Genomic DNA, 17,016 nt, shown 5'->3' on the forward strand with positions numbered 1-17,016 from the left:
CCTGTGATTTAAAATTATTTCGCTGCGATTAATTTTCGCAAATTTTAATCATCCGTGAAATATGCGAAAATTAATCGCACGCGAAAAAGATGATTTTTTTCAGTAATAACAAAGCAGCACGCTATAGTCAAACAGTATCATTCGTTATTTTTCCTGATTCTGTTAAATTCCTTCAACTGCAAATGTATATTTAGTCCGCTACTTCTATGTTTTATCAAGTGTTTTATGGAGTCTACCTGAACAATACAGTCCGATTGTCTGGTTTGAATGGCGAACGATTTGAATTAAGTACGTACAGCTGTTTTGGCCATCAAGGATTGATAAGAGAAAATTATTAATGTTTTAATATCAAAACACTTCGCTGGGGATTCGATGTCATAGCAACAGTCCCATGTCTATAGACATATAGGGGTCACCCCTTCGTATCAGCCAAGGTCATACGAAGAAATGTCCTCCTGTCTATATATATATATTGGCTTTAACCCCTTCGTATCAGCCAAGGTCATACGAAGAAATGTCCTCTTTCTATATATATATCTGGTTTAACCCCTTCGTATCACCAAGGTCATACGAGGACATGTGTCCTCCTGTCCGTAGATACTGGTTTTAAAGCCCTTCGTATCGCCAAGGTCATATGAGGACATGTGTCCTTCTGTCTATATGTATTGTGTTTAACGCCTTTGTATCAGTCAAGGTCATTTGAGAAGGTTTTTGCTTCTGTTAAGGTCACCAATAAAACACAAAATAGAGAAGACTGAAAAAAAGAGATAAAGATAAAGATACTAAGTGTTGCGATGGAAGGCAGATAAATTTGGACCGTACAATGTCTGGAGCCAAATTATAAGTCTCGAAAAATAACCCCAAATTCTTTATACAGCATCAACTTAAATGACAACCTGCACCTGGATGCAGCGATGTGGGGGCCAAGTTTATGTGCAAGTTGGAAGAGGAGTTTGACCATTCCAATTCGCATAAACGCATGTGCATATTTCTATGATAAGTCTTTGCAATAAAGTCGGTAACCATGGCAATGACGGTAGTAAACAGTTACTCTCCTCAGCTACCTCCATTGCATACGCTACTTTGTGAGCGGAGCGCCGTCCTGGCGGAGAGTGAAGAACTAAGGGAGGGAATCAGTCTATGACAATAGTTGTTGACACTACACCATGTATATCCACACCACAGAACTGAGACTTCCGTAGGAAAAAATAACAAAAGAGGATGACAATTATTTTATCCTTGTTTATTACATGTATTAAGCCGATTCATTTCTTTAATTAGAGATGCTAATATGTACATTCATTTACATAAACATAAATTACATACATTTTCAATGAACAATGAACTTGTCTAAACCTGCTACAAATGTATGCTTGCAGCGATTTTGCTATTGGGATAATTGAGGAAACTGAGGAGACATCAATTTAATAATTTTCTTGAAACTTTTTTGTCTGTAATTTAATTTAAGCTGGATTTTTTTATCATAATGACAAGTCGATCGATCCATACGTTATTAACGATGTAGGTAGATATGCTAATGCTAGTTCATTTCTAACATCGATAGAGATTCTTAGAAAATTAACAGGTTTTACTGTATTTGTTATATTTATTTAACAATGACATGACACGGTTGCAGTAGTATAGATATATACATATAAAACAATAGTGATGAAGATTCAGAGAATGCATATTCAAAATTGGAAACAAACCTCAAACGGCATTGCGCACAACTATCAAAGTTAATCAGATACACGATACTCCCATAAAATGATATGTTTCGTTTAGATTTCAATCTTATACGGAACATTTAAAAATAAATAAAGAATTATTGATTTAGAAATGAATATTATAACTGTAACACAAGTCTGTAGAAGAACGACCGCAATATCAATTACAGAATCTTTATTCAGATACAGATAACAGACTTCTGCATTCCTACGATGTAATAAACTCTAAAACGACCTACAAAATAGATGAATATTGAATTAATCAATAAGGCAAACATTGACTCCATCAAGAAATTGTAACTGTATTACCGTAATTATTCAAATCAGACATCAGAATATAATCTCTTGTTAGTGGAAAGAAATTGACAAGAATTGATGAAAAACGACAAAAACAGATTACATGTACATGAAAACAAATGTAATTTGTTCTTAAATGAAACAATCTAGTGTAAGTGTAATTTTTTTTTGGTTTGATAGCAAATTATGACATATTAAATGACAATCGGCTTCCTCTTCTTACGCACGCTTTCGAAGATGGCGATTCGTTATATTTTATCCATAATCAACTAATAAGCTATTATCTATTAAGTTAATGTACTTCCTGATGATGAAAGCAAACAAAGGGCATATTATAAGCTATTTTAGGGAATAATATTGAAGCATTTTCCTCCACAAAAGTTTTTCCTTTTCTCTGCGTCTATGCCAGTCCTAATGCACTTGCACAGAAAAATCTTTCTCGCAACAACAAATGAAAAAAAATGTATCTATTCATAAAATACCAGCGTCTATATGGCGCATATGTGGGATCGCTCTCCCACAGCCAATGGGATGACGGGAATATAGCTTATTCTACCTTAAATCAAGTCAACAAGATGCGTCCATCAAACGAACATTCATCTTTAAATACTCTCTTATTGCTATGGTGTCATCGATCTGTCTATACATATGGCAATCATGAGCCTATTGATCTCAAGCACAATAGCAGATAAATTACTGTACCGGTTTACCTACCACGTGTGTGAGCCTTGAGACGGTCTGTCAGAAGGCAACATAGGGGTCACCAGGTGCATCAAGTATTTGTTTCAAATTATTTGGATTGGAATCTCGAGAACAACGTCATAATGTCATGTATATAAACATAAATGGCAAAAATACACTGTTTTTGCCCTGATAACCATCTTCTTTTCTAAATCACAAACATTTCGCGGGTGACCTTTGTGGGTCAAATCATAAAGGACGTTGTTCGTTGCTCTGTATTTTACTTTCTATCGTTCTAAAAATAAAAATTCACTTGACTATATAAACAAACGCAAAAGATTTTGCGTGTGAAGAATGTAATGAAAAAAGTGGATCTTACAATTGTGACCGAGTACCGGAGGTAAAAGGCAGCTCTATAATTTCTTTGAGCAGTTGTTTTCGTGTCCATTCCCAACGAAAATTAGTCAGTCATGAATATTTCAACAAATTATTTTTGCTTCTGCTTGCTTCGAAAAATTCAAACTATTATTTCTGTGACAATTAAAGGACAGTAAAAAAAGTCTTATCTAACGTCAGTCACTGTCATTTCTTGCAATTTCTCTTGGATCTTTGCAGTTACTGATTATTCATACTGGACTTCAGACCTCCAAAAAAAAGGAAAAGTACGAACATATGGTCACAACTTCATTACGTACATCCGCCTTTTAAATGGTCATCAATTGCAATTGGTTCATGTTGTTTTTTCTTTGTCCGTCGTGTTTTGTGAGATTCTAGTTTACACTACTCTTTTAGATCTTCTTTTTGGTGCCGACACGTTCCGCTTTATGAATATCCCATCATCTCCAAGACTCTTCTTGCCTTTCGAAGTTTTCTTTGACCGTCTTTGCCTTGCCATATACTCGCTGTCAGCGTCGCTGGACTGAAAAAATAAAATAAAATATTTTACAAATTGGAATTCATTTTTCAAAGTAATAGACATTTTGATACAAATCTGATAGCATTATCAATACTTTCATTCGTTTGAAAGAAGGCACAAATATACCACATCGCTGAAAAAGATAAATGATTCATGTTCCGTAACAAAAACGAGGCAAAAAATATGAAGATTTTGGTTGCTGTCTTCTTTTTATAACTCAATTTTCCTTCATCATGTTCTGAAAAGAAACACAAGCTTAGATAACAATTTCATAGACGTATATATAGTTATCAAGATTAGGATATTTCATGGCACGAGTCTCGACAAAACCTCCTGCGGATGTGGGACTAAAAGAGCAACAACTGTCACGGACTTTCACACACGACCTCAGAACGCTACATGGATGACGTCATCGTTTGAGCAAACCTCACCACAAACATATTTGGAGTGGGACGACTGATTCGCCCGTTGCCAGTATAATGTGACCAGCTGGTGGAGTGTCTTTTCGTTGGGTGCCTACGGCAGGATGCTTATACAGTGAGGTAGCACTATAAAGTCGACACCAGTTGCGACCTATCACAAGGAGACAAACCGATACAACATACACACACAACAAACATGCTTCTCACACACAGGGGTGACAAATGTTCAACCAAACCGCAAGCTATGATTCATTTTCATTCATTGGAAATCGCCACTATACATCAAAGAAGTCATCCAACACTTAATATTGATGTCAATCAGTGGTTCAATATAGTCAGATCTGATACGCAGTACATTGCGCCCAGTATACCCTACCATATCCACTTTTAATCAGGAGCATCATTTACAAGCTATATTACAAAAGTTTGTATTTCCCAATTGGCTCTATTTCAGATTGAGACATTTTCAAAGTAAAAACCACAGAGAAAATTCAAGTCTGTTTCACGATTTCTGTGACAAAATTCATACTTATTTTGCATATATTTGATAATTAAAGGAAATTAAAATCATCAAAAGAAAAACAAACAAAGAACAGTGAATTATATAGTCATAGCAACTTCATAGCAACTCAATATAGCGAAAGGTAAGCTCTTTATCCATATTTTTCAATGGTCACAGAGATTACATTACTTTAACTATGCTTATGATTACAACTATCTTGGTTTCACAAACTGATAATATGAATGATGTTTTCTTAATGAAATATTTAATAGCATTGACATTTTTGAAAAGACATTTAGAAAAAAAAATCATTTTAAGCATGTTAGTCTAAAAACAATAGTAAAGGTATAAAAAGGAATAAAAAAGTCTACTCTACCATAAAAAATATTGGATGTTTTCTTTACTACATTAGAAATAACAACTCATTTTGAAATGGATCAGAATACAACAATTTAATTAAAACTACCAAATAAATTGTGCAGAATCACAAAGTGCAACAACGAAAATGGTGCCATAATATAAGCAAAAAACGAAGCACAACAAAGTGAAAAAATAGAGGAAAGGAAGTAGAAGTGAAAGAAAAACTTAATTTTTTCTTGATTTTTAATTCCTGGAAAGGTGTTGGAGAATTTATGAGTAAAACCCATATTATTAAGAAACAGATTTCCAACTACAGCTGATGTTGTCATTATTTCAAGTTAGGTAATATTTATGGTACTTTTTCTGACTCTTGGTTTATGACACAAAGGTCATAGATATTTAAATAACATGTTTTTGCGTCAATGTGAGACAACATCAAAATATCAAACCTATTTTCTTTTTAACTGGTTACATACTATTGAAACATTTTTTTTAAGTTGTGTTTTCAACTGTTGATTGACATATTGAACACATGGCCAAAGACTTATACATGAAGCAACAGCTCCATCACAAAGTAAAGAAAATATAAATCTATAAAAAAAAAGGATCATTATTTGTTTACCTAGTTTTTAAAAAGAGTTAAAATAAAATTAATTTTAATAAATATGCATAAAATGTAGTTTTCAAGTATTTCTTGTGCTCTGTGTTAGGTTTCATAATTAAAAATGTGAAGTTCAATATTCTTTTTATAGTTCATTATCTTATTCTAAAAGATTGTCAATTTTGATCTGAAATTTGCATTTTATATTGAAATAGATGAAGAAGGTTTATCAATAACTCATTGAGCCATTAATTTATCACCTTATCTGACATAAAATCATATTTTTTAATTTTAATTGATTAATCATGCCAATGTCCTTGACAAAACATTTTTAAAACACCCTACACTTAAATGACTGACCTTCTTTAACTAGTTTATTCAATTTTTCTCATCTTCGTGACACATTCCCCCATAATGTTCTTAATAAGTCAATAATTTCTAGATAAAATATTTAATTGTAGTAAATTACTTGGAATTTTGCACAAAATAAATGTATGTAAATATGCTGCAGGACACTTTCAGTGTGTTAAAATACCAGGTCAGTATTGCTTGTACATAACGTTAAATACAGTCTCTGTCTCTCAACTGACGAAGCATGCTTCTTTGGTTCAGCTGATGGAGACCTGGATTATCATCGAATCATGGTGAAACAGCCCTGGGGTCAAAACACCATTATAGTGAAATGACCCCACCCCCAAATCAAAACCCAAGTGATCCTTTTTGCTGTGCCTTTCTTATACCAGGTATTTGAAGATGGATCGAGATATACAAGATACAGGATATGACAGCATCACAAATTGCAATCCTATTTTTGTTAATAGCATGAGAATTGTGCAACTGCCATAGATATGTGCAAATTTGGAAGATTTCAAACTGTTAAAGACATGGAAATACTGTTTAAAAGAAACACTGAAAATAGTCGAGAAAGAAAGTCTATTTTCTGAGGAGAATGGAAAGGGAGACAACTCTATTCCTCATAAGTCTACAGAGGAATGTTTAATGTTAGACCTCTCACCTCATGGTCTACATATGTCCTTGAGCCGTGTATGTTGATGGCCACATTTTCCTTTTAATTAATTTGAAAAAAAAAAAAGATTTATACATCTTTCTTTTTATAATACAAAATGGAAAAACCCTAAAAAATGCCTATACATGTATAAAATAATTAAAAGTAAATTCTGTCTAATCTGACCCCTGAGTATAATGACATGCTATATAATCTGACCCCTGATTATAACAACATGATGTCTAATCTGACCCCTGAGTATAATGACATGCTACATGTATCTAATCTGACCCCTGATTATAATGACATGATATCTATTCTGACCCCTGAGTATAATGACATGCTGTCTAATTCTGACCCTTGAGTATAATGACATGCTGTCTAATCTGACCCCTGAGTAGAACAACATGCTGTCTATTAAATGTAGTCCACAAGTATTCTGACATGCTGTCTATAATGTGGCCCGTGCATATCAAGACGTCAACCTAAACTAATATTATGTTACAATCTCATTTCTGATGAAAACTAGCTATGAAATACAAAATAAATTTACAAACCCTTATCTAACTCAGTAAAAGGGATCTACATAAATGGTTCTTACTATGTGGCGTAGTTCACACGGATATATCAAATCACACATCAAAACTTTCTCCGAAAATCCCTTTAACGAAAATAGCAGGACTACCGTTATAAAATCATTTTTCATAAACACAAGTTGGGTCTTTTTTTCATTTAATTTGATATTACTGGAGCTTTTAAAGAATGCACCAAATTTGTTGTTTTCATTTCTACAATGATCTTTTTTAAGAGTAATTCCATTGAATTATACCGAATATTTTCATGAATTTGGAGAAAATGTAACAACACATAATCATCTCCTGTAAAATACCATATTTCAGTTTTCTTTTCTTAGGGAAACTGGTTAAAATATTTCAAACTTTCATAACTTTCACAAATTATTATCCATGGTTATTAGGCCTTAAGAAGCAAGCCAATATCTTGCTCATTGGCCATTTCAGTGCTAACAGCTTCCAATAAATATTTTTTTCACTGCCCTATCACATACTCTTTTACAGAAGAGTTTACTTGATCACAACAAGTTAGGTATCTTGATCAAGAATACAACACAGCGTCCTTGCCAGGACTTGAAATAGCGACCCTCAGGTCACATAGCCCTAGTCCTACCACTAGACCAACATGCCTCCATTACCAGGAAATAACTAATACTTATTAACTTACCCCAGAGTTGTAGTCGCGGCTCTGGAGTTGGTATTTCAGGTCAGCTATTTCCCGCCTGTACTGGTCAAGTTGAGCCTCAAGCTTTTCTCTCCTCAATCTCTCGTAGTCCAGCTGGGCCTCCAGCTCACTGATAGTTCTGATATGGGAAAAGGCAACAGTGAATTTGATTGACTTTGATATTTGTTATAATTTGTATAAACATAAAATGGTCATTAAGTTTAAACTTTATTTTATTATTGTAAATTGCAATAGTGCACACATTATACAAAACTTATGTAAATCCGTCTCCTATATCAAATGGTCATTTGAAGGCAGGTGTCCACAAATGATTGGGCAACTGGAAATTATAGTGTTATCCCACTGAAATGCCACATTTGGATATAACCATGTGACACACCTTCTAGAGAATCAGTCATTACAGCAAATGTTATACTGGTCACCAGCTCCTAATTTTTTAGCTAAGAATTGCAATGCTAAGTTCTAATACTAGATTATCTCCCCCTAGTTTGAAACGTAGTATCAGAGAATGATAAGAATCAGAATCTGACACATCTTAGAGACCAAAACCATAAAGCTCAATTTTATAAATAATTGTAATGTTCTTGAGACAGAGGCCATTCTACAGTAAATGTCAAAAACCTTTACAATGCCAGAAATTTATTTTATGCAAATGATGAATGGTAAAAAGAGAATGAATTTATTTTGATCATTTTGATTTTGGTGTAAAATAAGATAAAATTTCATAATTACTAGGGTATTTCCCTAATGCGAATGGAGAGTTTTAAAGTGAGGGATAGACTAATACCTGGAAATTATGAACATGGGCTTATTGCTGGATAAATACTGCCTTAGGGAACTTGTTTAGTTACGGTTTGTGGCCAGGTAAAGGTCAAAGTTCAACTTACTTATCCTTGTCTCTGATCTCCTGGTTACGTTTGCGGTCCTCAAGGAGTCGTCCTCCTAACTGTGTGTAGTTCTTCTTGGCCACCTCCAGTAGTCTCTCTAGTTCCTCATACTTTTGTCGGGCTCGCCCTGTCAAGGTCATGTGAAGGTCAAATTTACAGCAAGATCAAATATACAGCAAGGTCAACATTTAAGATCATGTTTACAGAGAAGTCAAGTTTACAGCGAGATTGGAAAGTTGAAAGTTATATTAAGCTTTGGGTTGGCAAAAATTTTAGGATAACCGAAAACAGCAGTAACACATATATTTTACAAAAAAATTCACATTCATGGTTAAAATACAAAAAAAAATAAACATATTATATACTTGTTCATCATACACATGCAAATACATTTTATTGGATGATTATTATGGATTAAATGTGATTTTTATTTTGTTTGCACAAATTATCACAAAAAGCTGATATGCACACCAATGACTATGCATACATATGCAGATGTGACCAGTGTTTTAATCCTGGACATTTTGGTAAATTGACACCAAAAGTCTGAAATTTAGGGGTAATGGGGATTTCGGCTTTGTTTCACCTTTGCATGAAAAATACCAGATTTTGGAAAGTTTGATGACTTCAATGGGAAGAATAAACAACATAATTAATTGTGAATTGTGCCTTAACTTGGACCCAAAAATGCAGACAGAAAAAAACACTGGTAAAATGACGGTCAATAGAGTAAAGATATGTGTGTTATGAGAATATCTCGACCCAAAAACTAATAATATTGAGCACACCCCCTTATTGAGACCACCTGTATTTCACATCAAGACTCCAAGATCAAAAATATTGATCCAACCCCCATATAGAGAACACCTGTATTTTACCTCAAGACTCCAAGACCAATAATTTGAGCACACCCCGTTGTACAGACTCCAATATCATTGATATTGCGTACCCCCCTTTCTAGAGAGCATCAGTATATTTTACCTCGAGATTCTTTGCGTTGTTTATCTGTAAGTAGGACTGAACGTCCCTCTGTGTTGCCATCGGTAACATCATCCTCATCTTCATCTTCCCCAACAACTATCGTCGTCTCCTCCTCTGTTGGTCAAAACATTAAATCATCTACATTGTACTTTACTGCACAATTATTTTTGTAAGTTTTAAATAAAATGTAAGATTTTCTTTCATGTAAATTTCTTTTATTCCAAATATAGAACTACATTCTCCCCCATAGTCCCCCCCCACCACCACCACCACCACCACCACCACCACCAACTTCACCACCTCTCCATACACATCTGTCACTTCCTCTCCACATCAGTATCTTCCCTTCTGTTGTCCTTCATTCCCCCAATAACTTTCCTTTTTCCTCCTCTCCTCATATTTCTCCATCATTACTTCTCCTTTTCTCCATATCCTCCTTTCTGTCTCCTCCGGTGTGTCAATCTTTCCATTCTCCTCGTGATATTCCCATTTTTTCTTTACCATATCTTTCCATATACCTTTATCATTTCATTTTGTCCTCTTTTCTCTTTTCCAAACTTACTTCATCAATTCCCACTTGTAAGTCTGGCTCTTTCTTCATTTCCCCTCTTTACTCCTTCCCTATTTCCTCTTTTTCATTTTCTTCCATTTCTTCCATCCCCTACATTTTCTTTCTCCTTTCCCCATCTTTATACACTTCTACCTTTCCACTATCTCTCCTTCCTCTCTTCCATACATTCTCTTCCTCTCTTCTATCTTCCCTTCCTAGTTTCCCATCCTCCCTTCCCATTCTGTCTTCCTTTCTTTTCCTTTTCCTTTCTCTTCCTCTACCTTATCTTTCTTCCTTCCACTGGCTTCCCTTCCTGTCTTCCCAATCTTTCCTTTCTCCTCCCTTCCTTCCTTTCCTTATATTCCCTTCCCCTCTTCCCTTCCTCCTTTCTTTCCTACCTCTCCTCTCTCCCATCTCTCTCCTCCCTTTCATTCTTCTATTTATCTCTCGTCTTTTCCTTCTTCCCTCCCATTCCTCACTTCCCTCACCTATCTCTCTACCACTCCTGTCTTTATCTTTCCCATTGTCTTGTCTTCCCATTCTTTCTATCTATTTACCTCGCCCCTCTCCTCCCACTTACTTACCTGGATCTCCTCCTAGTAACTTGACACAAGCGAGCTGTGAGAATCGTCTTGCTACATCTCTGGGTGCCTCGCCTGCCTGGTTTGTAATGGTCATGTTTGCGCCCATCTCAATCAGCCATTGAAGGATGTGGAGATGTCCATTCCCAGCAGCTGTACCCAAGCAGAAATAATAAGTCACAAAATAAGGTTGTTATAGTTAAGTATCATAAAAAAGACAAAGTCATAAGAAAACACAATGTATTGATTCTGATAAGCAGGTCTTAATTAACAAACACTTTCAACGTTTTTCTTATCATATTTTCATTTGGCCACTTAAAGTCTAGAAGGAAGTTTTAAGCTATTGACAAAATTAAACAGAATCTATATTTTGAAAAAAAAATGTAAATTTTTAACCAAACCATAAAGACAAAAGATAAATAACAATAAACAGTATGACACATACCTTTGTGAGCAGGTGTCGATCCTTTATCATCTCTTTCGTTAATATTGACGACACCGTTTTCCACCAGCATGCGTAAATGGTCGAGTTCTCCACCGTAAGCTGCCACATGAGCCGGGAAGGAGAGATCTGAAAAAGTTTACAGATTCATTGAAGTTCGAACCTCAGAAAGGACCATTTACATGCATCCTATTGAGAAAATAATAACAGTAATTTCAATAGGACTTCTATGACAGTGAACAATAGAAGAGTTTATCTAATAAATAAATGTATGAATAAAGTAATAAATCTGGAGTCTCCTTCCCAGATATAAAGAGTTGGATGTCTGCAAAGTGCCCAACATATTATCAACCAAAAATCAGAAAGTGTCCTGTTTTCTTTTTTCCAAACTTTGATTGGTTATATAATTGTCTTTTTAATTTTGGCCATTACTAATTGTTTGCATTTCATTTTCCAATTAATTTTCATCTTATAATTAGATAATTGGCCCCATCACTAAGCACATCACATGAAAAATAACTTCAGTATCTGATTGACATACTTTCTGCTTCGTCAGGGTGGTCTCTTTCCCACTCTATGCCGTTGATGTACTCGACGATGTATTCTTTGTAGAATTGTTGAGCAAGGTCCTTTGGTGTCTCGCCTTGATCGTTTCTTGCCCCGAGGACATGCATGGGACTCACCCCAGAACTGACTAGGTATTTTAGACAAGGTAGGTGTCCTTCTGATGCTGCTAAATGTGCTGATAACAAACATCACATATACATGTACTGATAAATGATAGAACTTTTTATTTCTGTTTGAAATTCTATGAAGATTTTTTTTATTTCAATGGGTGAGTGGGGGGAGGGCACTAAATTCATCTGACAACAATCACAATTCACATTTCATTAAAAGGACAATCATTTTCTTCATCACTTCAACTTTACAACTTTTTAAAATAAAGTTGGCATCCATTTTGTTGTTAATTCATTACATTAAAACTGGCCTTCTGGTTTAATTCCAGGACTTTTGTTCAAGGTTGCTAACTGCACAAGGCAACAAAATGTAATATTTGTTTCATACAACTATCTTTATAAGGCTTACATAAGAAAACAATCATGTCTTTATAAGGCTTACACCAGAAAGCAATCACAACTTTGAACAATAGTGAATGTTATAACTGCCATAAAGGAATTTAGGGAAAGCACAAAAAAGGGTCTGTTCAGTAAGTAACGGGTAACAAATGTTCTTTAACCTAGCCTACCTGGTGTATTTCCTGTATCGTCAGTCTCCTCAGGACTACCTCCCCATTTACACAACAACTGGAGACACCCTAGACGTCCATGGTAACAAGCTGAGTGTATCGGGGTCCAGCCATTTGTATCTGTAGATCCAACGTCCTGAGGAAAACATCAATCATTTTTTCATCATTAGTAAATTTTATTGTTAATCATGACTGTAACAGGTTTAAAATTTAGTTGGCAATCTTGAATTTGTCCACCATTAATCCAGTTAATTATTGGTTGTTTGTTTCTTCTTGAAGGAAGGAAGGAAGGAAGGAAGGAAGGAAGGAAGGAAGGAAGGAAGGAAGGAAGGAAGGAAGGAAGGAAGGAAGGAATGGATGGAAGAGATTGATGGATGGATGGATGGAAGGAAGGAAGAGATGGATGAATAGAAGGAAGGAAGAGATGGAAAGTGAGGAAGGGCATAAGGGCGGATGAGAGGGGGGAGAAAGGGAAATAGAGGGGAAAGGTGTGATATATATAAATTTTAAGAAATGATATTTTCTGAACTCAATTTATCTGATAACATTTCTGTACTCACCACACCGGATCTGAGAATGGTGTTGAGGGTAAAGGAGTTCCCATGAGAGGCACTCAGATGGGCTGGTGTACTGTCTCGTGCGTCCTTTGTTGACATGCTCACACCATTGTTTACAAGGGCCTGGACAACAAACAAAAACAGTTACATTTATACCACATTGATTTCACTAGCCTTGTGAAACCATAGTAAGGAAAATCACAACTGAACTAGGAAAGAATCAGGACCCATCCAAAACTTTAACAGATGTACCTCACAGAAGTGTACCCTGACAAACTCAACATTGGTTCAAGGAATACAATTTATATACTTGTACTGCAATCAAACAAACTAATATTTTTTGTCATTTTTACATTCTGTGTATTCCACTTAAAGCCATATTTTACTAGTAGGTCTATATACATGTAGGCTTTAGAAAAGCTGGATTATCAGGATTACAGCGGAGCGTCTTTTTGCACATACAATTTAGATATCGTTTTAACTAAGGAAAAAGATAAGCTGGTAATTTTCAAATTTGGACACAGTGCTGTATAACTGGTTAATACTCAATTATAATAACTTGTGTAAAAAGTCAGACTTTATGAGTTGTTTACCTGCATACAAGCATCCTGTCCCCGTATTGAGGCTATGTGTGCCGGGCTCCAGCCTTTGGGTGTCACTACAGTGGCATCGGCACCGTGCCATAACAGCCAGTGTAGACACTAAAAAGGGAGATAATTCAGTTTTATAATAACTTTGAGATATCAACACAGCCAGTGTAGACACTAAAAAGGGAGATAATTAAGTTTTATAATAACTTCCAGATATCAACACAACAGCCAGTGTAGACACTAAAAAGGGAGATAACTCAGTTTTGTAATTACTTCGAGATATCAATACAACATCGGTTCGGCAATGTAAAGTGCAATAACAGCAAGGGAAGATACAATGGAAGGGAGATATTTCAATACTGCAGCAAATTAAAGATCTTTACTGTCAACAAACTAACATCTGTGACATGCACCAAAGCATGACTTAAACAACACTATAGATTTAGCGGATACATCAGTTTCCTGAAATGTGTGAAAATGATCTACTTGTAAGTGATGACATAATTGAAGGGAGATAATTCAGTTTCAGGAAAATTTGAAAAATTCCCAATGCAATTAGGCTGGGAACAAAACGATTCCATATTAAAGAGCTATCCTTGACACTTAAGAAGGGAAGCATTTCATTTTCTTGAAAACTTTCTGTTGTCGATTTCTCAACATCCAGACAGTGTCATTACAACCTTTGTAAAGTCTATACAGGGGAGATAATTCAGTTCAGAGTCTACACAGGTCGTCATTGGCATTATCCCATATAACAAGGATGATTTTGTAAACTTATACTAGGAAACAGTCAAGTTGTAATTGCAAGGCCATACCACGTTACCAGTCAGGACACTTATACAGACTAACACAATTACAAAATTTAATTAAAAAATTCTTTTTTTTTTACTGACATGCTGTTTTAGTTATGTCCTAATGTTAAAATCAAAACAAAAATTACAAGGTACCAGAAGAATCTTAATATAAAAAGTAAAAAAATCCATTTTTCTTATTTTAATTAATTTAAGACAAAGTGGTAATGGAGGATGCCTTACCTCGAGAGCACCACTGTTACAAGCAGCGTGAAGAGGGGTGAATTTATCCTTTTCTTCGACCTCATTTATACTGGCACCATTCTTGACCATAGACTCCATCTCCATGACGTCCCCATGCTTGACAGCATCATGTATAGTAGCGTAACCTTTCCTTGTGCCTGAAGTAGAAAGTTTTTAAATTATCAGCCAAATATGTTTTATCAATCAAAATGGAATAATAATTTAAATAATGAAATGTCAGACAACAAGAATACCATTTCTTGTACCCCACGGACCACATGACATTATATTTGGTGGGATGAACATTTTTTCATCAGGTAATATTTCTTTGTATGCTCCAGTGGATATAAGGTATTGTGTGGAGCCATAAAATGATATGATGATCATTTGAGATGTAATGGATTTGGGAAATTTAATGAACAAATTAACTTAAACCAACAAGTCCAAATTCAATACCAGACACTGACTTGGAATCAAACCTGGCTTTTCTGAACTTGAACTAATTGAGCTTAAAGCCATACACTTTTAAAAACAATAAAGTGCTAATGATTCAAATTCCTAATGGATGGACTTCTGCTTGTAGTGTGAGGTGACCGACCTGACCTTGTGACAGACTACTGCGGACAGGGGTGTGAGGTGACCGGCCTGACCCACAGACTACTGCGGACAGGGGTGTGAGCTAGGTGACCGACCTGACCTTGTGACAGACTACTGCAGACAGGAGTGTGAGGTGACCGACCTGACCTTGTGACAGACTACTGCAGACAGGGGTGTGAGGTGACCGACCTGACCCACAGACTACTGCAGACAGGGGTGTGAGGTGACCGACCTGACCTCGTGACAGACTACTGCAGACGGGTGTGAGGTGACCGACCTGACCCACAGACTACTGCAGACAGGGGTGTGAGGTGACCGACCTGACCTCGTGACAGACTACTGCAGACAGGGGTGTGAGGTGACCGACCTGACCCACAGACTACTGCAGACAGGGGTGTGAGGTGACCAACCTGACCTCGTGACAGACTACTGCAGACAGGAGTGTGAGGTGATCGACCTGACCTCGTGACAGACTACTGCAGACAGGGGTGTGAGGTGATCGACCTGACCTCGTGACAGACTACTGCAGACAGGGGTGTGAGGTGACCGACCTGACCTCGTGACAGACTCCTGCAGACAGGGGTGTGAGGTGACCGACCTGACCTCGTGACAGACTACTGCAGACAGGGGTGTGAGGTGATCGACCTGACCTCGTGACAGACTACTGCAGACGGGTGTGAGGTGACCGACCTGACCCACAGACTACTGCAGACAGAGGTGTGAGGTGACCGACCTGACCCACAGACTACTGCAGACAGGGGTGTGATGAGCCTTGCCTGACATACAGACTAGTTACTGCTGACAGGAGTGTGAGGTGATTTGTCTGACCCACAGACTTACTCAGACTGGGGTTTGTGGTGACCTGCCTGAATCACATGTGCAGACTACTGCAGACAGGAGTGTAAGGTCATAGCTGCATGTGGACAAGAGTGTGTGCCCAGCAAGCTGAAGTAGATCTAGAGTGTGGGGTGACCTTCCTGACCCACAGACTACTTCGGGTAGGATATTTTTCATTACTCTTCATTTCTACAGTTAATTATGTCAAGAGTTACCTCCCCTATCACCAATTCCAATCACACAAAATATGCTTTTACTTAACTCATTGTTCATCAATATGCTTTCACTCTGCGTAGTTATAATATATATGCGAATAAACACGTTTATTAACATTCAATACCAAAATATATGCCTAATTTAATATGAAATTAACGATTTAAATCCGGTCAATTGCACAGACTACACGTACGTTTTGGTACAAGTGGATTTACATCAGTAGAAATTGAATGCAATGTTTTAAAACAATCTAGCGTCACCATAACAATATTGATAAATAAAACATACAATCACATACAGAAATTTAACACGATATCGAGAGATTGAATATAGCACGTGAATAAAAACATGGACACCAATGACCAAATAAATATTGCATACAGATTGATAATAAAACATCGAGTTACATTCACAATGTAACAAAATTTGAGTTTTGAGGAATACAAGATACCAAAAACAGACTATATCAAGTTATTATTAAATCATAGCAAATAGTCTTAACAAACATAATTGTTTTTACTCACCTGGCATCTTGGTTGCCAACACTGCTTCTAAATTTGTTTACACTAATTTGTAGGACCGCACCAACTCATCTTCGTGAAGCGTCATTAGTTAAAATTGAATTAAAAATAAATTGAAAGCACAAAAATTGGAAAATTATATCAAGGATATATATAGGTATATATAAACTGATTAATTCATCATACAAATGCGCAAATGTTGCCAATT

General features: G+C 36.2%; 1 protein-coding gene across 2 annotated transcripts; it reads right to left on the bottom strand.

The window, feature by feature from the left end:
- Positions 1–1,224: 1,224 nt before the first annotated feature.
- Positions 1,225–16,905, bottom strand: LOC117342286 (ankyrin repeat domain-containing protein 42-like). Of its 2 annotated transcripts, XM_033904382.1 has the most exons (13): positions 16,812–16,905; positions 14,638–14,795; positions 13,607–13,714; positions 13,017–13,136; positions 12,457–12,592; positions 11,752–11,952; positions 11,214–11,339; positions 10,772–10,921; positions 9,638–9,751; positions 8,657–8,783; positions 7,752–7,887; positions 6,522–6,572; positions 1,225–3,624 (listed from the first exon to the last, which is right to left on the bottom strand). In XM_033904382.1, exons 1-13 carry the CDS (start codon positions 16,816–16,818, stop codon positions 3,481–3,483), a joined length of 1,578 nt encoding a protein of 525 aa, XP_033760273.1. In that variant the 5' UTR covers positions 16,819–16,905; the 3' UTR covers positions 1,225–3,480. The 2 variants fall into 2 exon arrangements, with proteins under 2 accessions (XP_033760273.1, XP_033760274.1); XM_033904383.1 differs by lacking the exon at positions 6,522–6,572.
- Between the last annotated feature and the right edge of the window lie 111 nt (positions 16,906–17,016).

The sequence above is a fragment of the Pecten maximus genome, chromosome 14 (genome assembly GCF_902652985.1).
Source record: "Pecten maximus chromosome 14, xPecMax1.1, whole genome shotgun sequence".
Classification (NCBI taxonomy): Eukaryota; Metazoa; Mollusca; class Bivalvia; order Pectinida; family Pectinidae; genus Pecten; species Pecten maximus.

Excerpts from the sequence above, each read along its gene's own strand:
- LOC117342286 (XM_033904382.1), bottom strand. Across the intron at positions 11,340-11,751 it reads CCACCCTGACGAAGCAGAAA|ATCTCTCCTTCCCGGCTCAT; the intron begins GTATGTCAATCA and ends AAACTTTTTCAG. Across the intron at positions 8,784-9,637 it reads ACAACGCAAAGAATCTCGAG|GGCGAGCCCGACAAAAGTAT; the intron begins GTAAAATATACT and ends TGACCTTGACAG.